The 26,006-nt window shown below is 45.4% G+C and overlaps 2 protein-coding genes across 2 annotated transcripts; both read left to right on the top strand.

Moving 5' to 3' along the window:
• Positions 1-1,057: 1,057 nt before the first annotated feature.
• On the top strand, positions 1,058-2,524 carry LOC101944055 (zinc finger BED domain-containing protein 5-like; the record flags this gene model as incomplete). Its single annotated transcript, XM_008171794.2, is given in 1 exon segment — positions 1,058-2,524. A coding segment is annotated over 1 exon segment (1,461 nt), but the record flags the coding sequence as incomplete, so codon positions are not given.
• A 13,792-nt stretch (positions 2,525-16,316) lies between these two features.
• On the top strand, positions 16,317-24,820 carry LOC135977053 (trefoil factor 2-like). Its single transcript, XM_065576066.1, has 5 exons — positions 16,317-16,398; positions 18,670-18,816; positions 20,850-20,996; positions 23,643-23,789; positions 24,738-24,820. The coding sequence occupies exons 1-5, from the start codon at positions 16,317-16,319 to the stop codon at positions 24,818-24,820; spliced, it is 606 nt and encodes a 201-aa protein (XP_065432138.1).
• Positions 24,821-26,006: the final 1,186 nt, after the last annotated feature.

Below are 26,006 nucleotides of genomic sequence, written 5' to 3'. Positions count from 1 at the left end.
CTGTAGAGGAGCCGGATCCGCCCTGCATTCTGAGCCAGCAGCTGCCTTGCAGCCCAGTCCGGCAACACTGTGCAGGGCCAGACCGGGTTTTGTTGTGCAGGGCCAGACCGGGTTTTGTTGTGCTCGGGAGCTCAGCCACGTGTCCGGCTCGGCTGCACAGAGCCCAACTCTGTTCTGAGCAGCAGGGTAAGGAGGTCAGGGGGCAGGAAGGTTCTGGAGGTGGAGGTCAAGAAACAGGGGGGGCTTTTTGGGGGCAGTGGAGAAAGTTTTGGGCAGTCAGGGTACAGGTAGGGGGTAGGGTCCTGGGGGGCAGTTGGGGGGGGTCTTAGGAGGGGGCAGTTAGGGGACAAGGAGCGGGGGGGGGGGGTAGGGGGCTGGGAGTTCTGGGGGGGAGCTGTCAGGGGGCAGGAGTGGAGAGAGGGATCGGAGCAGTCAGGGGACAGGGAGCAGAGGGGTTTAGATGGGTTGGGAGTTCTGGGGGGGGCTGTCAGGGGGCAGGAGTGCGGAGAGGGATCGGAGCAGTCAGGGGACAGGGAGCAGAGGGGTTTAGATGGGTTGGGAGTTCTGGGGGGGGGCTGTCAGTGGGTGGGGAGTGGTTGGATGGGGCATGGGAGTCCCAGGGGTCTGTCTGGGGGTGGGGGTGTGGATAAAGGTTGGGGCAGTCAGGGGACAAGAGGCAGGGAGGCTTAGATAGTCCTGGGGGGCAGTTAGGGGCAGGGGTCCCAGGAGGGGGTAGTCAGGGGACAAGGAACGGGGGGAGGGTTGGGAGGTCAGGGGGGGGCGGGAAGTGGGAGGGGCAGGGGCGGGGCTAGGGCGGGGCTCCTCCCGTCCTCTTTTTTGCTCGCTGAAATATGGTAACCCTAATCCAGGGGCCCCACTGGTTGTTTAGCAGGCTTCCTGCTTCTGATCTACTTAAAAACATTTTGTTATTACCTTTTGATTTTTTGGCTAGCTGTTCTTCAAACTCCTCTTTGGCTTTTCTTATTAAATTTTTACACTTAATTTGGCAGTGTTTATGCTCCTTTCTATTTACCTCACTAGGATTTGACTTCCACTTTCCACTACTGGAGAAACACTTATCAAGCCTTGCGCAAAAGATATTGTAACGTGCATGTTGAGCGAGCAGTCTGGTAAAAAAATTGATGCTGTACAGTTGTCAAATAATACTGTTGCACGCCGTATTAAAGATCTTGCCGATGACATAGAAAAAGAGCTAGTTTGCCGACTGAAAATTTGCCATGAGTATTCATTGCAGCTAGATGAGTCCACTGATGTTTCAGGACTTGCTGTGCTACTAGTATTTGTCCGATATAGATTTAATAATATTATTGAAGAGGACCTGCTCTTATGTGAATCTCTGCAAAGCAACACGACTGGAGAAGAAATATTCAACTGCATCAACAATTTTATCAGAAAGCACGTAATTAGTTGGGGAAAATGTATTGATGTATGTACTGACGGTGCTCGGGCAATGATTGGGAAGATGAAGGGAGTTGTAACGCGAATCCTAAGTGTGGCACCAGAAAGCACTAAGAACCATTGTGTTCTACACAGACAAGCACTTGCAGTTAAAAAAATACCAGCATATCTGAAAATTGTGCTCGATGAAGCAGTACAAATGATCAATTTTGTCAAATCTCGACCACTTCAATCCAGGTTATTTAAAATTTTGTGTGAGGAAATGGGTAGTCAGCACAAAACGCTTCTTTTACATACAGAAGTGAGGTGGCTATCCAGAGGAAAAGTGCTTGTGAGGCTTTTTGAGCTTTGTAATGAACTACTGGTATTCTTCACTTCAGATAATTCAGGATGCAAATTTAATGACTGTCTGACAAATTCCTCCTGGCTACTGAGACTTGCATATCTTGCAGATATTTTTGCAAAATTAAATGAAATTAATCTGTCGCCGCAAGGGAAGAATGTGACCATTTTTACAATGGATAAAATTTCGTCGTTAAAAAAGAAGCTGGAATTCTGGGCATCTTCTGTAGAACAGAATAACTTCGACTGCTTCCCTACAGTACATGAATTTCTGACTGAAATAAATTCTACAGTCCATGAAGAAGTTTCCAGCACCATTTTACAGCACTTACGTGACTTGCAGGCCTCTTTATTAGAATATTTTCCTTCTACAACTACTGATGATAATGCTTGGGTTCGAAATCCATTTGTAATTACAGCCAAACCAGTCGGCTTTACTGTGCATGATTATGAAAGCCTAATTGACTTAATTTCTGACTCTGATTTGAAACAAAAGTTTAAGGATCTTCCGCTGAATAATTTTTGGAGCAGCCTAATAGAAGAGTACTCTAATGTGGCTAAACGTGCAGTTCAAGTGCTCCTTCCTTTTACTACAACTTATTTGTGAGAGACGTGATCTTCGTAGTATACTGCAACAAAAACCAAATATAGGAATAGACTTGATGCTGCACCTGACATGAGGATTCAACTTTCCAGCATTATTCCTAATATTAAGCGAATTTGTGATAGAAAAATGCAGAAACACCAATCCCATTAAATCCAAATTTGTATTTCTGTCTATAAAAATAGATTTTCCTAGTAAAAATCTAATTTGTTTGATGTTTGTGTATATATAAAAACAGGTTTTTTTAAGTGGAACACTGTTTTTAATTTTGACTCTTGCACTTGATTTTTGTACTACTTTATACGTGTTTTCCAGTTAGAAATTGTTAGTTTGTTATGTTAAATTTGTATTTTTGCTTTGTTTTATAAAATACAGCCCTACGCATTCACAGCCCTAAGCATTCCAAATTCAGCACTGAGCTAGGGAAGCCCACCAGAACGCCGACTTCTTTTCCAGGGAAGCGGGGGAGCGATCAGATGGCCACAGGTCTCCTGGTTCCATCTTGAGGGGGAGGGTGTGTGATGGGGTATACAAACACCACACTGGTCAACAAGGGGTTAAGGGATTATTTTCCACTCAGCCAGCCCTGCCCTGCCACACCTGCAGCAAATGCTCCATCTGCTGAAGGAATTAAAAAAAAAGAGGGAAACAGTTCATTTGGGTGGTAGAGCTGGAGGTGAGTAGCCCCGCAATGCAGAGCAGAGGGAAGCCTAAAGGCTCTGACACAGCTGCCCAAAGGAGCCCACCCTGAGGGAAGGAACGCCCCACCCCAGAGACAATCAGAAAGGGAAGTATCCCCCTCTCCCCTGCCTGTGGACCCTGGACATTGGTAATCCCTCTTACTTATATTGTTTGGACTTCCTCAATGGGGGAAGCTTTGGACTAAGCTGACCAGGGGGGTGGGGGAGGGACAAGAGGAAGTGGCCCAGGGAGAACAAATCTTGGTTGCCAGACCATTGGTGGCCCAAAGGCCCCTGGGTCTGAGCCCAGTGGAGTGGGAGGGCCCAGGCTCCCCTCCCCACAACTCCCTTGGGAATCAGGGGTTGCGGCCATGACCACTAGGCCGTGCTCCCCAACCAGATCCCAAGTGAGCACTGTTACACCCAGCCACAGCAATGCTACGTGAGTGGAAGGTGCGAGCTCAATACTTGTATTTTAGTGGAAGGTGAATTACACTGGAATTGAGGAGAGCATGATTTCAACTCTCATGTCTACTGACTGCAGTTGACATTTCTATGCACTTAAGCACCCAGCTCTCTCGGGCCCTTTTGAAAATCCCATTCTACAATATTATAGTTTGTCGGCTTTTACTACATGAACCGAGATTTCATTTCTCAATTTCCCAATTTTTCTACTGGTAGGATGTTTAAATTTAGGAGTTTCCATTTTTTAAAGAACTATGAATTTCAACTTCTGAAAGCATATGCAATAAATGACTCTCCTATTACGCTAAAACTTTGAATAAGCAGAGTTACAAACACCAAAGTTACGGACTGACCAGTCAATCACACAACATGGAACCTGAAGTATGCAATCCGGCAGCAGAGAGAGAAAGAGAGAAAAAAAACAGATACATTACAATACTGTGTTAAATGTAAATGACTAAAAAATAAAGGGAAAATTAAAAAAAAAAAAGATTTGACAAGGTAAGGACAGAGGTGGATTAGGGTTTTCTGGGGCTCAGGGCCAGAGTAAGTGGGGGCTCCTCCCCACTGCTTCCACCTGCAGTCCCCCCCATTTTCCACCCCCCAGTGCTCCTGCCAGGGAGAGGGGTTGGGGTGCGGGGGCTTCCCTTGCTCCCCGGCAGGAGCACTGTGCAGGTGGGTGGAGTGGGTCAGGGCGTGGGGGCACCTATTTTTCCAGGGGCGCCCCATTGGCCCAATTGCTAATCTGGCTCTGGATAAGGAAACTGTTTCTGTGCTTGTTTCATTTAAATTAAGATGATTAAAAGTAGGGCTGTCAATTAATTGCAGTTAACTCACGTGATTAACTCAAAAAATTAATCACGATTATCACACTTATAACAATAGAATATCAATTAAATATTTTTGGATGTTTTTCTACATTTTCAATATTGATTTCTATTACAACACAGAATACAAAGTGCACAGTGCTCACTTTATATTATTATTTTTGGTTACAAATGTATGTACTGTAAAGATGATAAACAAAAGAAATAGTATTTTTCAGTTCACCTCATACAAGTACTGAACTGCAATCTCTTTATCGTTAAAGTGTAACTTACAATTGCAGATTTTTTTTTGGTTACACAACTGCACTCAAAAACAAAACAGTGTAAAACTTTAGAGCCTACAAGTCCACTCAGTCCTACTTCTTATTCTGCCAATCCCTATGACAAAGAAATTTGTTTACATTGATAGGAGATGCTGCTGCCTGCTTCTTATTTACAATGTCACCTAAAAGTGAGAACAGGTGTTCGCATGGCACTTTTGTAGCCAGTGTTGCAAAGTATTTACATGCCAGATATGCTAAACTTTCTTATGCCTCTTCATGCTTCGACCACCACTCCAGAGGACATGCTTCCATGCTGATGATGCTCGTTAAAAAAATAATGCGTCAATTAAATTTGTGACTGTACTACTTGGGGGAGAATTGTATGTCTCCTGTTCTGTTTTTCCCACATTCTGCCATATATTTCATATTATAGCAGTCTAGGATGATAACCCAGCATATGTTTGTTTTAAGAACACTTTCACAGCAGATTTGACAAAACACGAAGAAGGTACCAATGTGAGATTTCTAAAAATAGCTACAGCACTTGACCCATGGTTTAAGAATCTGAAGTGCCTTCCAAAATCTGAGCAGGATGAGGTGTGGAGCATGCTTTCAGAAGTCTTAAAAGAGCAACACTCCGATGCAGAAACTACAGAACTCAAACCACCAAAAAAGAACATCAACCTGCATCAGTTTGCACTGTTTTGGATCGATATCAAGCAGAACCCATCATCAGCATGGACGCATGTCCTCTGGAATGGTGGTTGAAGCATGAAGGGACATATGAATCTTTAGTGCATCTGGCACATAAATATCTTTTGCAACGCCAGCTACAACAGTGCCATGCAAATACCTGTTCTCACTTTCAGGTTACATTGTAAACAAGAAGCAGGCAGAATTAGGGTACCAACTCATGTTTAAAAAAAATTCATCTTCAGGGGTTAATACTGGGCAACTGTTTATGATTTTCAATTAATCCAAATAACATATAGAAATGGTGCGTTGCATACCAGTTTGTTTTTAATATTCCGAATGTTTCCTCTTCCTTTCAACATTATGTCCCTGACTCTCCACTTTGTTTGTGCTGCATAATGGGGAGTGGTGGCCTCAGAAAGCTGGCTGCAACTCCCGGATCCCTGACTGCGCACACCAGGGGAAGTTAGAACAGCAGAAAGCCTGCTTCAACTTCTGCCTTTGGCACCAATGGTTCATCTAGCCCAGTATCCTGTCTTCCTACAGCAGCTAGTGCCAGGTGCTTCAGAGGGAATGAGCAGCACAGGGCAATTATTGAGCGATCCATCCCCTGTCATCCAGTCCGAGCTTCTAGCGGTCAGAGGCTTAGGGACACTTGGGGTTGTGTCTCTGACCATCTTGGCTACTAGCTATTGATGGACCAATCCTCCATGAATTTATCTAATTCTTTTTTAAATAAAGTTATGCTTTTGGCCTTCACAACATCCCCTGAGCAATGAGTTCCATAGGTTGATTGTGAGTTCAGTGGCGTAGCCAGATTCTAAGAGCAGGGGGAGCAAACATAAAAAAGGTGCCCCCCCCTTTGGCTCCTCCTCTGGCCACGCCCCTCCTTGCTCCTCTGGCTGCGCCGCCCCCCCCCCATGGCTGTAGAGGGAGGCTGGCAGAGGACTGGGGGTTTGAGGGGAGGGGGAGGGGAGGGATGTAGAGGGAGGGTGGCAGAGGACGGGGGTACGAGGGGAGGTGAAGGGGAGGATGTGGAGGGAGGGGGACAGGGGGTTTGACTTGAGGGGAGGTGGAGGGGAGCGAAAGGCAGGGGCATGGGGTACATGGGAGGGGTACACAGGGTATGGAGCTTGGGGAGGGGTTATCAGGGATGGGAGTGGGCTGGGGTCCCCAGGGCTCTCTGTGCAGAGGTGGCTGGAGCTGCCCCCAGGACCGGGAGAGCCTGGGAGTCCACTGCCTGCCCTTCCGCTGCTTCTTTCTGGGGCCCGGCCGCTAGGCCCAGCCCAGCCAGCAGCAGAGAGCAAACCCCACTGTCACTGCCTCGGAGGGGCTCGCCGCGTGCAGCACCAGCCCAGGCTCAGCACTGGCCCTACCCCTTGGGGGGTGGGGGCAGAATGCAGCGAGCCCCATCAGGCGCAGTCCGAGCGAGCTGCAGCCCGGCTCGCCCGCTCAGCCCTGGGGTGCTGCCCTGCCCGGGGCTGCTGGCGGAGCCTGGCTGTGGGCGGGTTGCATTGACAGGCCACGGCGGGAGGGGGGAAGCGCTCTCCCCTCCTCGGCGGAGTTTTAGTCCGGTGAGCTGAGGGTGGTGCCGAGGCTCCTGCTGGGAGTGACTGGCCACAGGTCCGCCCGGTGTGGCTGCCGCGAGGAGGCGGGGGAGACCCTCCCTGCCCCGGTGGCGCCCCGGGACCCGGTCAGTGCAGGAGGCGGGGCGGGCACCGAGCCGCCCTCGCAGCAGAGCCACGAGCAGTGCAGAGCCACGGCGTCCCCTCCTCCACCATGCACAGGCTCTGCCGCTGCCTCTGCTTTGCCACCGCGCTGGCAGGGCTCTCCTGGACCAGCAGGAACTGCCCGGACCTGATCGTTGACAACTGCCTCTGCACCGCGGAGCGCTCCCAGGGGCCCGGCCGCCAAACTGTTCGCATCAAAGTTGTCTGCAGCGGGGGGGGGGAGTTGCGGGCCGCCATGCTGCGCCCCCCCTCGCTCCTCCAGCCATGCCGCCCCCTCCCCATGGCTCCTCCAGGTGTGCTGCCCTCCCTTGCCTGCAGGAGCCCAGCGCCGCCCGGCAGATCAAGCTTCAGAGCGGAGCGTGGGCCCCGCTTTTGGAAAATGTGCTGAGGGGAAGCGGCTGCTTCCCCTTCACCCCACTAGCTACGCTACTGTGTAAGTTATGTGAAGATGTACTTCCTTTTGTTTGTTTTAAACCTACTGCCGAATAATTTGATTGGGTGACCCCTGGCACTTGTGTTATGTGCAGGAGTAAATAACACTTCCACATTCACTTTCTCGACACCATTCATGATTTTATAGACCTCTATCATATCCCTGGCCCTTGGTTGTCTCTAAACTAAACAGTCCCAGTTGTCTTATATGGAAGGTTTTTCATACACCTAATCATTTTTGTTGCCCTTCTCTGTACTTTTTCCAATTCTAATATCTTTTTTGAGATGGGGCAACCAGAATAGCACACAGTATTCAAGGTGTGGACATCCCATGGATTTATATCATCTCATTCTGATATTTTCTGTCTTCTTATCTATCCCTTTCCTAACAGTTCCTAATATTTTGTTAGCTTTTTTGACTGCCTCTGATCATTGAGCAGATGTTTTCGGAGAACTATCCAGGATGAGTCCAAGATTTCTTTCTTGATTGGCAACAGCCCATTTAGACCCCATCATTTTGTACGTATAGTTCAGTTTATGTTTTCCAACGTGCATTACTTTGCCTTTATTACAATTGAATTTCATCTGCTGTTTTGTTGCCCAGTCACCCAGTTTAGTGAGATCCCTTTGTAAAGGTTTGCAGTCAGCTTTAGATTTAATTATCTTGAGCAATTTTGTATCATCTGAAAACTTTGCAACCTCATGGAGCCAGAGAGCAATGGGAATTGGGGTGGGCAGCAGAAAGGGTGGTTCTTTACTGCCTAGTCTCCACTCTTGGCTGTAGAAAGGCATAAAGTGGACTTATCTCAATACTGCTGCTGAGGAGGCCAACAGGCAGGCATGGGCACAGAAGGGAAGAGTGGAGTCAAGCATGTTTGGATGGTGTTGCTCTTAGGTGAGTGCCCACGCTTCCCTGCTGAAAAGACACTATCATTGGTGGGGAAGGAAATCAGGATATACTATTCAAATGGGACCAGAAACTGATTTGTTATTAAAATTAGTCAGTTGAAAAACAAATTCAAGGCGAGTGTCCTTTAAAAATAAATGTAAGCTGGCTGGTATAGGCCTCTCATTAAAAGTAGTTGTAGTACCTGCATTTAGGAAATTTAACATATCCATGGTAAACTAGTTGGTGCTGTACTCCTGCAACAGTACATTTAAAAATAAAAATTCCTTTTAACGGTCCTGCTAATTACTAGAAGATTTGGACACCACTTTTTCTTGTCTATGTACCAGACTTCCTCTGTGTGTTTAGAATTCAAGCCAGTTCTCATTCACTTACCTGATCAAAAGCTGACCAAGGGCACCAGCATTAAAAGAGAGGGATTTCAGCTGGTGAATTTCACAACAGCCTTAATTGTTTGTCTCTTTTCCGATCAGTGGCAGATGCTAGTGGCAAGGTGGGGAGGAGCAAATCTACATGGCACACCCTTTGGTTATTATCCATGTATTCTGCAGCTCAGATATTCCATCGGTGGCAGATATACATGCGGGGAAGGTTTTGTGGAAGAGTAAACCTACAGAGTACAGGGGCTAATCGAGCAGGCACAGAAGTGCTAGATGATCCTATAGAAGCTACTGCTATAGCAGAAAGAATCAGGCTCCAAAATCTGTCCTTTTTCTTGCTTCTAATTGGTGTGTGGGGTAGAAGTGGCAGGGATACCAGAGTGGGAGGAAAGAGAACCAGCCAGATCAAGAACACTTCCATATCCCTGATGGTTTTCAGGGGGAGAGGCAGACTGCCTTGAACTTGGGAGGTGAAGAAAGGCAGAATCAATAGGGACTGAGGTAGGGAGTTGAGGGAAATCTCCTTGTGCTTGTTTTCTGCTGTGAGCTCCCATGAAAAATGTATTTAGTTTTGTTTTTTAAATGTTTAAGTGGGCTTATGTCAATATAGGTTATTCTGGTTCAGGAAGCTACGAACACTTATATATCTAGTATCTGCATCCATGCTAGGGTGGGGTGGTTAAAACAGCAAACTTTCTAGTGTAAACAAGGTCTTCTGTACTGAGCCTGCCAATGGCATTGGGGTGGATGCTTTGGATATCTGTCCCACTAGGAACTGGGCTAACTCACTTTGCATGTGAATTGCTGAACAGCTGGTAAACAATAACTTTTCTTCTTCAGTGGCCTGGCCTGGATTCAAATTCCAATCCTACTGGGAAGCAAGATCTCACAGCATGTTCAGTTCACTTTACCAACTCCCAAACCTACCACTGTTTACACCAGACCTGTTTACATGTTAGAGGACTTCCTATATATCACCAAAGATATTCGCTTGGTCGGAGGTTCAAGCTTTTGAACTACACAGAGATCTCTGTGTAGTTCAAAAGCTTGAACCTCCCACCAACAGAAGTTGCTCTAATTAAAGATATTACCTCACCCACCTTGTCTCTTTCATTATGGAAAAGGTCCTTTGGGGTCACATCTGTTTGTGGCATCAAAAGGAAGGCCTCTCTGTCAGTTCAAACTTGCCCTTTACACCCTTTCTTTGTCAAGTATCAGGGGGTAGCCGTGTTAGTCTGTATCTACAAAAACAACAAAGAGTCTGGTGGCACCTTAAAGACTAACAGATTTATTTGGGCATAAGCTTTCGTGAGTAAAAACCTCACTTCTTCGGATGCATAGACTCTATGCATCCGAAGAAGTGAGGTTTTTACTCACGAAAGCTTATGCCCAAATAAATCTGTTACCCTTTCTTTGTGTCTCACATCTCTTCTGGGACGGCTCTGAACCAGGATATGCAAATCACCCCAGGATGTGGTACTTCTCTGGAGCTGTTTATAGTCCCAGCAACAGCCATAATCAATCCCCACAAACACCTCTTTCTTCAATGTTCTGTTTGTCTCTGCTGGGATAGTGCTACCTACAGGAGAGAAGGAAGTACTGCAACCAGATTCAGTCCAGCACTTCCTCCAGCCCCTACAGGTAATGCTGGTACAGCCAGACTATGTCACTGTCACCCTGCACTAGAGGCTGGGTGCCAGAGGTGCATATCACAGGGAACTGAGAGAGGTTTTAGAGCTAAGAAAGGAGATTGTTTCTTCTGGGTGTGCACTTTGTCCTGGACTTCAGGAATGATTTCCAGGTGCTTCGTGCTCTTAAACCAGCTGCTCAGTTCCTCCTTGTCACACTCATGGGATAAGCTGTCAGAGTTCAGGACTCTTCAGGTTGACCCTTGGGCTGTACACCTAAAGATTGGGCTCTCAGAGGAAACTCTGCCACAAAGAGATAGGTCTGTTATCAAAGATGACTGGTGGCTGCTGAGTGGGGGGTGGCACATTTTAAAGGTTCACCACCTCCAACAGCTTCAGTCATGCCCCGCCCCCCAGGCATGCACCCCCTTCTTACTCTCAGCAGCCCCTCCCTGCAGCTCCCAGGTGTTAGCTCTGCGGGAGAGGCAGCAGCGGGTCACCCTGCAGGTACCAGCTGCTTGCCCCTGCCTCTTGGCATGGCCACAGCTCCCAGCTTGCTGGCTCCAGCAGCTACCATGCAGGAAGGAGGCCCGGCCTCACCATGTGACAAGCAGGGCCAGCAAACCCTAGCAAAAATTGGGGAGGCATGTGACCCCCTGTGACCCCCATCCATGTGTCATCTCTGTCTCTTCCAGCAGATTCAACTGTATGTATTTAGGATAGGCCCTAAATAAACAGATCTGCTGTTAGGCAAATTTTGGGAAGCAGAATCCAACAGATTCTAAGTTAAACTTTTTGACTCACAACCAGGAGCGCCACCAGCTTTTCTGCTGCCCTAGGCGGCGGAAGGTCCTGCCCCAAAATGCCGCCCCCCACAGAGCCGGTGGAAGGTCCCACTGCCAAAATACCACCGCAGTCGCCGCCCCCCAAATTGTAGCGCCCTAGGCGACCACCTAGGTCGCCTAATGGGTTGCACCGGCCCTGCTCACAACAGACCTCCTGTGACCTTTTAGAAACAATATGTTGATGGGTGTGTCAGTATAAAATAAGGAGCCACTATTCTATATCCTGTTTATATCCTGGTCAAAGATGTTTTTAAAGTAATCACATGCTAAATTTTAACTAGCTGACCACACAGTTAATAAATCTACCAAATGGAACTATTTAACGCAATTGATTGGTTATTACTATGGCAGGTACAAGTATAAATAGGAGAACTAAACTCTTGGTGCTCACTCAGCAAGAACCTCGAGCCCCAGGTACGTATTTCCCTGCTAATTTTCCTTCAGTGCTTTTGACCAAATAACTGTATTGATTATATTGTAAACTGTGATTGTTGCATTTCATCCCAGAGACTGATTGTTATTCAGGGCAGATGGAAAAAAACGTGGCCTGATTTTTTTCCAAAGGTGCTGTGAACCCACAGTTCTCATTTGCTTCAGTGAGAATAGTGGGTGATCAGTACCTCTGAAAAGCAGATAGTACAGCAGAAGGGCCAAGAGGGAATTTGAGAAGCAAATAGCCAAAGATAAAGACAAAAAACAAGACATTCTCAAGGAATATCCGAAGCAAGAAACCTTTCGGGGTTTATTAAACTACTAGGGAGGAAAAGGACACTGCAGAGAAGTTACTAAGAAAATACACCTCAGCCTTTCTAAAAGGGGATGATGGGCAGATACCTACCCCTGAGATACTTTATACAGGTGGCAATAAAGATGTGGCAGTGCTAGAGAGTGAGGTGTCAACTTAAGACATGCTGGAACAAATGGATAAAATAAGAGAGCAAGAAGTCATCTTGACTGGTTGATGACTTGGCTGAGCTGTTAACAAAAATCTAATAGAGAATTAAAATTAATTACTATGTTAGTAGATGGGAAGGTAGCCAATGTTGTTGCTATTTTTAAACAGGTACTTAAAGTGAGCCTGGAACTACAGATCAGGGAGCCTTACTTCAGGACCATGTACATTCAGTTAAAAAATAGAGTATTATAAAACACTTACATGATAGCTAGGGCCCTACCAAAGTCATGGTCCATTTTGGTCAATTTCATGGTCATAGAATTTTAAAAATGGTAAATTTCATTATTTCAGCTATTTAAATCTGAAATTTCATGGTGTTGTAATTGTAGTGGTCCTGTCCCAAAAAGGAGTTGTGGGGTAGTCACAAGGTCATTGTAGGGGAGGTTGCGGTACTGCTACCCTTACTTCTGCACTGCTGCTGGTGGCAGTGCTGCCTTCAGAGCTGGGCAGTTGGAGAGCGGTGGCTGCTGTCTGGAAACCCAGCTCTAAAGGCCGAGCCACGACCAGCAGCAGCGCAGAAGTAAGGATGGCATGTTTTGGTATTGCCATCTTTACTTCTACACTGTTGCCTGCAGAGCTGGGCCCTCAGTCAGCAGCTGCCACTCTCTGCCGCCCAGTTCTGAAGGCAGCAGTGCAGAAGTAATGGCATGGTATGGTATTTCCACCCTTACTTCTGTGCTGATGGGGCACTGCCTTCAGAGCTGGGCACTTGGCTAACAGCTGCCACTTTCTGTCCGCCCATCTCTGAAGGCAGTGCAGAAGTAAGGGTGGCAATACCGTGACCCACCCCTAAAATAACTTTGCAACCCCCCTGAAACTCCCTTTTGAGTCAGGACCCCCAATTTGCAAATGCTGGTCTCCCCCATGAAATTGAATAGTATGGGGTAAAAGCACACAAATGACTAGATTTCACAGAAGACCAGATTTCACGGTCAGTGATGCGTTTTTCATGGCCGTGAATTTGGTAGGGCTCTAATGATAGTATAAAGAGAGGACCAGCGGAGCTCCTGCAAGGGAAAATTATCTTTCTAACCTATTATAATTCTTTTTAGGGTGTTAACAAATTAGTGGATAAAGGAGAACCAGGAGATGTAATGTGTTTGGACCAGAGCTGGTCAGGAATTTTCCAGGGAAACAGATTTTTATTAGGAAAATGCCAATTTGTCAAAACAACATTTGTGAAAACATCTCAGTTTCAACAAACTCCTGACGAAACACGGGCAGGGATCTGATGGCACTTTGGCTGGTTTCCTGCCAGCTCACATGATGAGCTGCTGGGGAATCTGGGCTTCCAGGGTTCATGGCTGTGGGGCAGCTCTGCCACATGGCCTGCCTTGAAATTGGTTACAGGAGGGTTTCTGGCCTCCGTGGCTCTGGGGCAACCCCACTGTGTGGAATGACTTGTGACTGGGGACTGCAGTGTTTCCAGGGTTTGTGGTTCCAGAGCAACCCTGCCATGTAGACTGCCCTAGAGTCTGGGTCCTCAAGGCTTCCAAGCTCCCTGCCACAGAGCTGGGCTCCTGGGCTCTAGCAGGGGCTCAGCTCTTAGCTCTGCATCAGGATACCTGGTAGCCCTGAGAACCCCAGCAACACTATGACAGTTGAAATTATGCCTGATTCTGCTCTTCCTTAAGCCCTGATTTACACTACACATGTACGTCTGTATAACTACATTGCTTGGGAGTGTGTAAAAGTCACATCTGTGACTAACATCATTAGACCGATCTAACTCCTAGTGTAGTCAGTGCTATGTTGATGGGAGGGCTTCTCCTATCAACCAAGCTACTGGCATTAGGGGAGGTGGAGTTCCTATGCCAACGAGAAAGGGTGTCTTGTTGGCTAGGTAGCATCTTCGCTAAGTGCCACAGCAGTGCAGCTGTGCTGCTGCAGCAGTATAAGTGTAGACAACCCCATGTACATTAGGGGTAACCCTGCTGAAGCCAACAGAGTTACACTGGTGTATAATTAATTTGAGAAAAAAATCATCTCATATGTATCTACTAGGATTAAAACATGGTTTTCTCTCTAGCATAGTTATAAAAATATGTTTTAAATGTCAACACAGAGAAGAAACTACACACTATAAGACAGCTTAGTCACAACCATGTTTATTACACAACCTTGTTTAAACATGGATATTTTTGTAGTGTAGATGGAGTGAAAAGATATACATGCAATAGATGGATCCTTGTCTGGAAAATGTAATCAGAATCTAGAAACTGATAAAAGAACAGGAGTATTAGTGGCACCTTAGAGACTAACAAATTTATTTGAGCATAAGCTTTTGTGAGCTACATCCCAATTCATCGGATGCATAGAATGGAACCAGGGCCGGCTCTGGCTTTTTTGCCGCCCCAGGCAAAAAAGCCTCCGGCTGCGCGCGCCCCCCCCCTCCCTCCCCCCCACGCGGCAGGGGAGGGCGCTGGGGGGAGGGTAGCCGGAGCCCCGGGGGGAGGGCAGAGTGCCTGGCCGGGGCTCCGCTCTCCCCGGCGGCCTGAGCGCCGGGGGAAGGGCGGCGAGTCCCGGTTGGGGCTCCGCTCTCCCCGCTGGGGGGAGGGCGGTGAGCCCCAGCCGGGGCTCCGCTCTCCCCCCGGTGGCCGGGGGGAGGGCGCCAGAGGAGGAGGGCGGCTGGAGCCCTGGGAGGAGGGTGGAGTGCCTGGCCGGGGCTCCGCTCTCCCCGGCGGCCTGAGCGCCGGGGGGAGGGCGGCGAGCCCTGTCCGGGGCTCCGCTCTCCCCGGTGGCCGGGGGGAGGGCGCTGGGGGGGGAGGGCGGCCGGAGCCCTGGGAGGAGGGCGGAGTGCCCGGCTGGGGCTCCGCTTTCCCCGGCGGTTGGAGCCGGAGCACCACACCGCGCCGCCCCCCTCCAGGTGCCGCCCCAAGCACAAGCTTGGTGGGCTGGTGCCTGGAGCCGGCCCTGAATGGAACATATAGTAAGGAGATATATATACACATACAGAGAACATGAAAAGGTGGGAGTTGCCCTACCAAATCTAAGAGGCTAATTAATTAAGATGAGCTATTATCAGCAGGAGAGAAAAAATGTTTGTAGTGATAATCAAGATGGCCCAGTACAGACAGTTTGACAAGAAGGTGTGAGGATACTTAACATGGGGAAATAGATTCAATGTGTGTAATGGCTCAGCCATTCCCAGTCTCTATTCAAGCCTAAATTGATGGTATCTAGTTTGCATATTAATTCAAGTTCAGCAGTTTCTCTTTGGAGTCTGTTTTTGAAGCTTTTCTGTTGCAAGATTGCCACCTTTAAATCTGTTACTGAGTGACCAGAGAGTTTGAAGTGTTCTCCTACTGGTTTTTGAATGTTATGATTCCTGATGTCAGATTTGTGTCCATTTATTCTTTTGCACAGAGACTGTCCGGTTTGGCCAATTTACATGGCAGCGGGGCATTGCTGGCACATGATGGCATATAGCACATTGGTAGCTGTGCAGGTGAACAAGCCCCTGATAGCATGGCTGATGTGATTAGGTCCTATGATGATATCACTTGAATAGCTATGTGGGCAGAGTAGGCATCAGCCTTTGTTGCAAGGATAGGTTCCTGGGTTAGTGTTTTTGTTCTGTGGTGTGTGGTTGCTGATGAGTATTTGCTTCAGGTTTGGGGGCTGTCTGTAAGTGAGGACAGGTCTGTCTCCCAAGATCTGTGAAAGTGAGGGATCATCTTTCAGGATAGGTTGTAGATCTTTGATGATGCACTGAAGAGGTTTTAGTTGGGGGCTGAAGGTGATAGCTAGTGGTGTTCTGTTATTTTCTTTGTTGGGCCTGTCCTGTAGAGGGTGACTTCTGGGTACTCTTCTGGCTCTGTCAACCTGTTTTTTCACTTCAGCAGGTGAGTATTGTAGTTTTAAGAATGCTTGATAGAGATCTTGTAGGTGAATGCTTGATAGAGATCTTGTAGGTCTGAGGGATTGGAGCAAATGCGGTTGTATCCTGAAAGATGATCCCTCACTCTCACAGATCTTGGGAGACAGACCTGTCCTTGCTCCATTGACTTCAATGAGCTTTTTGATCAAGCCTTTAATTCACAGATATACCTGAGGATATGCAATGAGCCCCTCTAGATGTGAAAGATTTTCATCCTACATTTAAATTTTTCAGAAGAATCTAAAGGCTGAAGATTACAAACTGAAATGGAAGAGAAGGGGTTTTGGTTACTGGCGATTGTCCTGGTATTGGAATGCAGAATCCTGATTGAAGGAGGTGAAATACCAAGTAAGTACAATTAACATTTCATCCCAAAATGATGATGTATGAGCCAATACAAAACTTCTATTGACTTCATATGACCATGCTTCATTCCCTACTCAAAGCAAGGTAATGTATCTATGGGAAATATTCTTGGTTTCCAGTGTTCTCTCCCTACATCAGACTTTTGCTCTCAGAGATACTGGTTGCCAAATAGGCAACTGTAGAATTTGTAGCTTCTCCAATGGAAGTTCTAAGAACTGATCAAACCTTTCCTGAAGTAGAAACTGACTCATGCCCAGTAATTAGAAGCATCATCAGGAAATTGTTATTAAATGGGCAGCCTCTGTCCCTTCTCAGTAAACCTCTCTCCCAAAATGTAGAGTTTCCCATTTCAGGCCCGGAAACCCAGCAGGTCAACACTCTAGATCTCCTGGAATGGTTCGCCGCTCCAGGCCAATGGAGACTGAAGGAAGTGGCGCGGGCCGAGGGATGTGCTGGCCACCGCTTCCCACAGCCCCCATTGGCCTGGAGCAGCGAATCGTGGCCAGTGGGAGCTGCGATCGTCCGAACCCGCGGACGCGGCAGGTAAACAAACCGGCCCAGCCCGCCAGGGGCTTTCATTGAAAAAGTGGCGGCCCTCGTTTCAGAAGCACTGCACTAAGTGAAATTCTAGGGCCTATGTTACACAGAGGGTTTTAATGGTGCCTTTCGGCCATTCAGTCTGTGAGTCTGTACATCTGTGGAGGCAAATCTTTGTCTTAGTTCCTAATGCAGAACAGACTTCAAATTTATTCACAGATTTTGATGACCATAGCATATTTCAGGTGGCATTTAAATTGAAACAACATAATTTTTAACTATAGTGAACTAATGGTCATCCTTTAAATTAACATTCCATTCATAAATGGTTTATAAAGGGTTAGTAAATTACAAAGGTTTCATCCATTTTTTCAAATTGTTGGAGCCAAACAGGTCATTAGTTTGTTTATAACCGTGGCTTATAACAACTTCTAGTGATGTGTTTATAACTATACATAAGACTAATCCGGTTTGTAACATGCACATAATAGCTAGTATTCATTTATTAACACTTTATATGCCATTGATAAAAGAAAACATCAAGTAAGACCAGAATAATAAATATCCAGTAGTCCAGACAGGTCAATTCAACACACATAGTACAGAAAAACTCACTCTTAGCACTCCCTTCCCTTACAGTGACTATCCCCAGAGAAGCAGAATTTTATAAATCAATATTCTTAGCTTCCTTCTTTAACCAAGAGTGTTTGGAAGACATGTAGTAGTAGGATTTTATGTTCGTATTTCATATAATTTAGAATGAAGAATAAAGAATAATAATGTAGCATGTATTAAATGTATTGGTGCATAATTTGATCATATCCTGCCAGCCACCCATTTTAAATAGCAGAAAGGAATGGGCTAATGGGTCATTTGGTAAAGATGCATCAGCCGGATTCTGTATCTGGGCTGATTTCAAGGCAGTAACAGACCTTTTTAGGGTCACCAATTTGTTGTAGGGTTCGCATTTTAAAATACACAATCATGGCATTCTTTTACTTTTCTTTGGCATTGCAACTCAATGTTTATGTTAGCCAATGGGATTTCAGTATTGAGAAAGATGACTCCAATATTTGTCTTCAAGAATACCAGACTTAGCCTCAGTGTGAGCCATGGGAGCAGGTAAACTACTCTCAACAGGAACTTTCCTGGGAAAACAGTGCTGTACGGGTTCCAGGCAGGAAAAGGAAGCAGCAGAGCTCTCAAGCGTGCTGGATTCGGCATGACGTTTCACATTTCTGCTGAATCCGGCTGTGTGTTCTGCTACTGAGCCCAGTCACAGCACTGCAATGTGAGTGGAAGGGGGGAGCTTAATACTTGTAGTTTAGTGGTGGAAGGTGGATTACACTGGAATTGAGGAGAGCATGATTTCAACTCTTACCTCAATGGACTGCGGTTGACATTCCTATGCACTATAGCAATCGGAGCTGGGCAAACAACACTCTAAGGCCCTCCGCAGAATCCCACTCTACAATATTATAGTCTGTCAGGTTTTACTTGTAAGAACTGAGATATCATTTAACAACTTCCCAATTTTTCTATGGGTAGATTGTTTAAATTTAGGGGATTCCGTTTTGAGAGAGCTATAAATTTCAACTTCTGAAAGCATAGGAGATAAATGACACTGCTATTAAGCTAATAATTTGAATGAGCAGAGTACTGAAAACTAACCATGAATAGGACAATACACAAAATCTTGGACTTTGTCTTTAACAGGAACAGGTGAATGTGGTATGAAAGTAAAAGAAAGAACGAATTGTGGTTATGGAGGCATTTCAGAAAAAGAATGCATAACTAAGGGATGTTGCTTTGATGACAAATACCCAGGTGTGCCGTGGTGTTTCTATCCTCACCTCAGAACAGGTAACATCCCTCTATGAAATGTGTATAATTATCCCATTACTTGAATATATGAAACTAATGGAAGTGGAGAGTGATGCTTGTTTTCTCCCCGGCCTGCGTTACGCTTTGTGTGAAGCTGGCAAATCTCTTTCTGAAAGACCCTCATGGTCTCTTCCTTTATTTTCTTATTTTTCTCTCTTATACACACTCACAGTATTACATGCTGCCCAGTGTGGTTCATCCTTAATTGGCTCCCTGTACTAGTCCTAGTCCAATCTCCTGTTTAGTGGACCACATGTGCCTGACGCAAAATATCCAATAATGCCTACTGTGGAGAGGGTACCGTGTCAGGTTCCCCCAGGGTGTCACCTGGATCTGGGGTAGCACTGAGCCCTCTGACCCACCAGCCGGGGCGCCCACTCACACTGTGTTGCTGTGATAAGTTGAGAAGCCCTCCAAGCTTGCACTTTCACCATCATTCTCGTTGCCATTCAGGCTGTGAATCTGTTCCTCTGTGGAGGCAAATCTTTGTCAGAAACTGCCTTAGTTTGTAACGCACAACCACAACGTATTTCAGGTGGCGACTTAAATTGAAACCATATAATTTTTAAGCCTAGTGGACTAATTGTCATACTTTATATTAACATTCCATTCATAAATGGTTTGTAAATGGTTAATAAATTACCAAGCATTAGTCCATTTTTAGAAACTGTTCAAGCCAAACAGGTCATTAGTTTATTCATAGCCTTGGATTATAACAACTTCTACTGAGGTGTATATAATCATCAATAACAGTCATAACCTTTGTAACATGTGCATAATAGCTAATATTCATTTATTAACACTCTATATGCCACGCATAAATGAAAACTTAATATCAAGTAAGACCAGAATAATAAATATCTAGTAGTCCAGACAGGTCAATTCAACACACATAGTACAGAAAAACTCACTCTTAGCACTCCCTTCCCTTACAGTGACTATCCCCAGAGAAGCAGAACTTTATAAACCAACATTCTTAGCTTCCTTCTTTAACCAAGAGTGTTTGGAAGACGTGTAGTAGTAGGATTTTATGTTCGTATTTCATATAATTTAGAATGAAGAATAAAGAATAATAATGTAGCATGTATTAAATGTATTGGTGCATAATTTGATCATATCCTGCCAGCCACCCATTTTAAACAGCGGAAAGGAATGGGCTAATGGGTCATTTGGTAAAGATGCATCAGCCAGATTCTGTATCTGGGCTGATTTCAAGGCAGTAACAGACCTTTTTAGGGTCACCAATTTGTTGTAGGGTTCGCATTTTAAAATACACAATCATGGCATTCTTTTACTTTTCTTTGGCATTGCAACTCAATGTTTATGTTAGCCAATGGGATTTCAGTATTGAGAAAGATGACTCCAATATTTGTCTTCAAGAATACCAGACTTAGCCTCAGTGTGAGCCATGGGAGCAGGTAAACTACTCTCAACAGGAACTTTCCTGGGAAAACAGTGCTGTACGGGTTCCAGGCAGGAAAAGGAAGCAGCAGAGCTCTCAGGTGTGCTGGATTCGGCATGACGTTTCACATTTCTGCTGAATCCGGCCATGTGTTTCGCTACTGAGCCCAGTCACAGCACTGCAATGTGAGTGGAGGGGGGGAGCTTAATACTTGTAGTTTAGTGGTGGAAGGTGGATTACACTGGAATTGAGGAGAGCATGATTTCAACTCTTACCTCAATGGACTGCGGTTGACATTCCTATGCACTATAGCAATCGGAGCTGGGCAAACAACACTCTAAGGCCCTCCGCAGAATCCCACTTTACAATATTATAGTCTGTCAGGTTTTACTTGTAAGAACTGAGATATTATTTATCAATTTCCCAATTTTAAAATGGGTACTGTGTTTAAATTTAGGGGATTCCAAATTGAGCGAGCTATGAATTTCAACTTCTGAAAGCATAGGAGATAAATGACACTGCTGTTAAGCTAATAATTTGAATGGTCAGAGTACTGAAAACTAACCATGAAAAGGACAATACACAAAATCTTGGACTTTGTCTTTAACAGGTACAGGTCAATGTGCTATGAACGTAAAAGACAGAACGAACTGTGGTTATTCAGGCATTTCAGTAAAAGAATGCCAAACTAGGGGATGTTGTTTTGATGCAAAATACCCAGGTGTGCCGTGGTGTTTCTATCCTCACCTCAAAACAGGTAACATACCTCTATGAAATGTGTATAATTATCCCATTACTTGAATATATGAAACTAATGGAAGTGGAGAATGATGCTTGTTTTCTCTCCGGCCTCCGTTATGCTATGTGTGATGCTGGCAAATCCCCTTCTGACAGAACTTCATGGGCTCTTCCTTTATTTTCGTATTTTTTTCTCTTATACACACTCAAAGTATCACATGCTGCCCACTGTGGTTCATCCTTAATTGGCTCCCTGTACTAGTCCTACTCCAATCTCATGTTTAGTTAGGGTTACCATACGTCCGGTTTTTCCCGGACATGTCCGGCTTTTCGGCAATCAAACCCCCGTCCGGGGGGAATTGCCAAAAAGCCGAACATGTCCGGGAAAATGCCGGCCAGGCACTTCCCCTCCCGCGGCTGCTCTGCTCCTCCCCTGACTCTTCGACTCTGTTTAAGAGCCGAGCGCTACGGGCTTTGGGCAGCCCCCATGCCTCCGGACCCTGTGCCGCCGGAGCCCGGGAGGGGAAGTGCCCGGCCAGGGGCGCAGGGTCCGGAGGCATAGGGGCTGCCCGAAGCCCAAGCGCTACCGGCTTCACGGTTTGCCGGGCAGCCTCCAGACCCTGCACCCCCGACTGGGCGCTTCCCCTCCCGGGCTCCAGCTGTGCTGGGGAAGCACCGGCCGGGGGCGCAGGGTTTGGGGGCTGCCCGGCAAACCGTGAAGCCGGTAGCACTCAGGCAGCCCTTTCCGCATGGCTGGGAGTGGGAGGGAGGAGGGGGCGGGGTTGGAGCGGGGAAGGGGCGGAGTTGGGGTGGTGCTAGGGGTGGGAAATGGGCGGGTCCAGGGCCCCATGGAGGGTCCTCTTTTTTTATTTGTTAAATATGGTAACCCTATGTTTAGTGAACCACGTGTGCCTGACTCAAAATATCCAATAATGCCTAATGTGGAGAGGGTACTGTGTCAGGTTCCCCCAGGGTGTCAGGTTCCCCTCAGGGTACCACTGAGCCCTCTGACCCACCAGCCGGGGCGCCCACTCAGACTGTGCTGCTGTGACAAGTTGCGAAGCCCTCCAAGATTGCACTTTCAGCAGCATTTCACGTGGCCATTCAGCCTGGAATCTGTTCTTCTGTGGAGGCAAATCTTTGTCAGAAACTCCCTTAGTTCGTAACGCACAACCACAATGTATTTCAGGTGGCGACTTAAATTGAAACCACATAATTTTTGAGGCTAGTGGACTAATGGTCATCCTTTATATTAACATTCCATTCATAAATGGTTTATAAATGGTTAATAAATTACCAAGCATTAGTCCATTTTTAGAAACTGTTCAAGCCAAACAGGTCATTAGTTTATTCAAAGCCTTGGATTATAACAACTTCTACTGAGGTGTATATAACCATCCACAACAGTCATCCACTTTATACCATACGCATAAAAGCTAGTATTCATTTATTAACACTTTAGATGCCATACATAAATGAAAACTTAATATCAAGTAAGACCAGAATAATAAATATCCAGTAGTCCAGACAGGTCAATTCAACACACATAGTACAGAAAAACTCACTCTTAGCACTCCCTTCCCTTACAGTGACTATCCCCACAGAAGCAGAACTTTATAAACCAACATTCTTAGCTTCCTTCTTTAACCAAGAGTGTTTGGAAGACATGTAGTAGTAGGATTTTATGTTCGTATTTCATATAATTTAGAATGAAGAATAAAGAATAATAATGTAGCATGTGTTAAATGTATTGGTGCATAATTTGATCATATCCTGCCAGCCACCCATTTTAAATAGCAGAAAGGAATGGGCTAATGGCTCATTTGGTAAAGATGCATCAGCCAGATTCTGTATCTGGGCTGATTTCAAGGCAGTAACAGACCTTTTTAGGGTCACCAATTTGTTGTAGGGTTCGCATTTTAAAATACACAATCATGGCATTCTTTTACTTTTCTTTGGCATTGCAACTCAATGTTTATGTTAGCCAATGGGATTTCAGTATTGAGAAAGATGACTCCAATATTTGTCTTCAAGAATACCAGACTTAGCCTTAGTGTGAGCCATGGGAGCAGGTAAACTACTCTCAACAGGAACTTTCCTGGGAAAACAGTGCTGTACGGGTTCCAGGCAGGAAAAGGAAGCAGCAGAGCTCTCAAGCGTGCTGGATTCGGCATGACGTTTCACATTTCTGCTGAATCCGGCTGTGTGTTCTGCTACTGAGCCCAGTCACAGCACTGCAATGTGAGTGGAAGGGGGGAGCTTAATACTTGTAGTTTAGTGGTGGAAGGTGGATTACACTGGAATTGAGGAGAGCATGATTTCAACTCTTACCTCAATGGACTGCGGTTGACATTCCTATGCACTAAAGCAATTGGAGATGGGCAAACAACACTCTAAGGCCCTTCGCAGAATCCCAATCTACAATATTATAGTTTGTCAGGTTTTATTTGTAAGAAATGAGATATCATTTCACGATTTCCAGTTTTAAAATGGGTAGGGTGTTTAAATTTAGGGGATTCCATTTCAAGAGTGCTATAAATTTCAACTTCTGAAAGCATAGGAGATAAATGACACTGCTATTAAGCTAATAATTTGAATGAGCAGAGTACTGAAAACTAACCATGAATAGGACGATACACAAAATGTTGGACTTTGTCTTTAACAGGTACAGGTCAATGTGGTATGAAAGTAAAAGAAAGAACGAACTGTGGTTATTCAGGCATTTCAGTAAAAGAATGCGTAACTAAGGGATGTTGCTTTGATGACAAATACCCAGGTGTTGCATGGTGTTTCTATCCTCACCTCAAAAAAGGTAACATGCCCCTATGAAATGTGTATAATTATCCCATTACTTGAATATATGAAACTAATGGAGGTGGAGAATGATGCTTGTTTTCTCCCCGGCCTGAGTTATGCTTTGTGTGATGCTAGCAAATCCCCTTTTGACAGAAGTTCATGGGCTCTTCCTTTATTTTCCTATCTTTCTCTCTTATACACACTCACAGTATCACATGCTGCCCAGTGTGGTTCATCCTAATTGGCTCCCTGTACTAATCTTTGTCCAATCTCCTGTTTAGTGGACCATCTGTGCCTGACTCAAAATATCCAATAATGCCTAATGTGGAGAGGGTACCGTGTCAGGTTCCCCCAGGGTGCCACCTGGATCTGGGGTACCACTGAGCCCTCTGACCCACCAGCTGGGGCGCCCACTCACACTGTGTTGCTGTGACAAGTTGCGAAGCCCTCCAAGCTTGCACTTTCACCATCATTCTCGTTGCCATTCAGGCTGTGAATCTGTTCCTCTGTGGAGGCAAATCTTTGTCAGAAACTGCCTTAGTTCATAACGCACAACGTATTTCAGGTGGCAGCTTCAATTGAAACCACATAATTTTTAAGGCTAGTGGACTAATGGTCATACTTTATATTAACATTCCATTCATAAATGGTTTAAAATGGTTAATAAATTACCAAGCATTAGTCCATTTTTAGAAACTGTTCAAGCCAAACAGGTCATTAGTTTATTTATAGCCTTGGATTATAACAACTTCTACTGAGGTGTATATAACCATCCATAACAGTCATCCCCTTTGTAACATGTGCATAATAGCTAATATTCATTTATTAACACTCTATATGCCATGCATAAATGAAAACTTAATATCAAGTAAGACCAGAATAATAAATATCTAGTAGTCCAGACAGGTCAATTCAACACACATAGTACAGAAAAACTCACTCTTAGCACTCCCTTCCCTTACAGTGACTATCCCCAGAGAAGCAGAACTTTATAAACCAACATTCTTAGCTTCCTTCTTTAACCAAGAGTGTTTGGAAGACGTGTAGTAGTAGGATTTTATGTTCGTATTTCATATAATTTAGAATGGAGAATAAAGAATAATAATGTAGCATGTATTAAATGTATTGGTGCATAATTTGATCATATCCTGCCAGCCACCCATTTTAAATAGCAGAAAGGAATGGGCTAATGGGTCATTTGGTAAAGATGCATCAGCCGGATTCTGTATCTGGGCTGATTTCAAGGCAGTAACAGACCTTTTTAGGGTCACCAATTTGTTGTAGGGTTCGCATTTTAAAATACACAATCATGGCATTCTTTTAGTTTTCTTTTGCATTGCAACTCAATGTTTATGTTAGCCAATGGGATTTCAGTATTGAGAAAGATGACTCCAATATTTGTCTTCAAGAATACCAGACTTAGCCTTAGTGTGAGCCATGGGAGCAGGTAAACTACTCTCAACAGGAACTTTCCTGGGAAAACAGTGCTGTACGGGTTCCAGGCAGGAAAAGGAAGCAGCAGAGCTCTCAAGCGTGCTGGATTCGGCATGACGTTTCACATTTCTGCTGAATCCGGCTGTGTGTTCTGCTACTGAGCCCAGTCACAGCACTGCAATGTGAGTGGAAGGGGGGAGTTTAATACTTGTAGTCTAGTGGTGGAAGGTGGATTACACTGGAATTGAGGAGATCATGATTTCAACTCTTACCTCAAAGGACTGCGGTTGACATTCCTATGCACTATAGCAATCGGAGCTGGGCAAACAACACTCTAAGGCCCTCCGCAGAATCCCACTCCACAATATTATAGTCTGTCAGGTTTTACTTGTAAGAACTGAGATATTATTTCTCAATTTCCCAATTTTAAAATGGGTACTGTGTTTAAATTTAGGGGATTCCAAATTGAGCGAGCTATGAATTTTAACTTCTGAAAGCATAGGAGATAAATGACACCGCTATTAAGCTAATAATTTGAATGAGCAGAGTACTGAAAACTAACCATGAAAAGGACAATACACAAAATGTTGGACTTTGTCTTTAACAGGTACAGGTCAATGTGCTATGAACGTAAAAGAAAGAATGAACTGTGGTTATTCAGGCATTTCAGTAAAAGAATGCCAAACTAGGGGATGTTGTTTTGATGCAAAATACCCAGGTGTACCCTGGTGTTTCTATCCTCACCTCAAAACAGGTAACATGCCTCTATGAAATGTGTATAATTATCTCATTATTTGAA

This window comes from Chrysemys picta, chromosome 1, assembly GCF_011386835.1.
Source record: "Chrysemys picta bellii isolate R12L10 chromosome 1, ASM1138683v2, whole genome shotgun sequence".
Classification (NCBI taxonomy): domain Eukaryota; kingdom Metazoa; phylum Chordata; order Testudines; family Emydidae; genus Chrysemys; species Chrysemys picta.
Note: the sequence above shows the minus strand (reverse complement) of the source record. Positions and strands in the feature narration are given on the sequence as shown.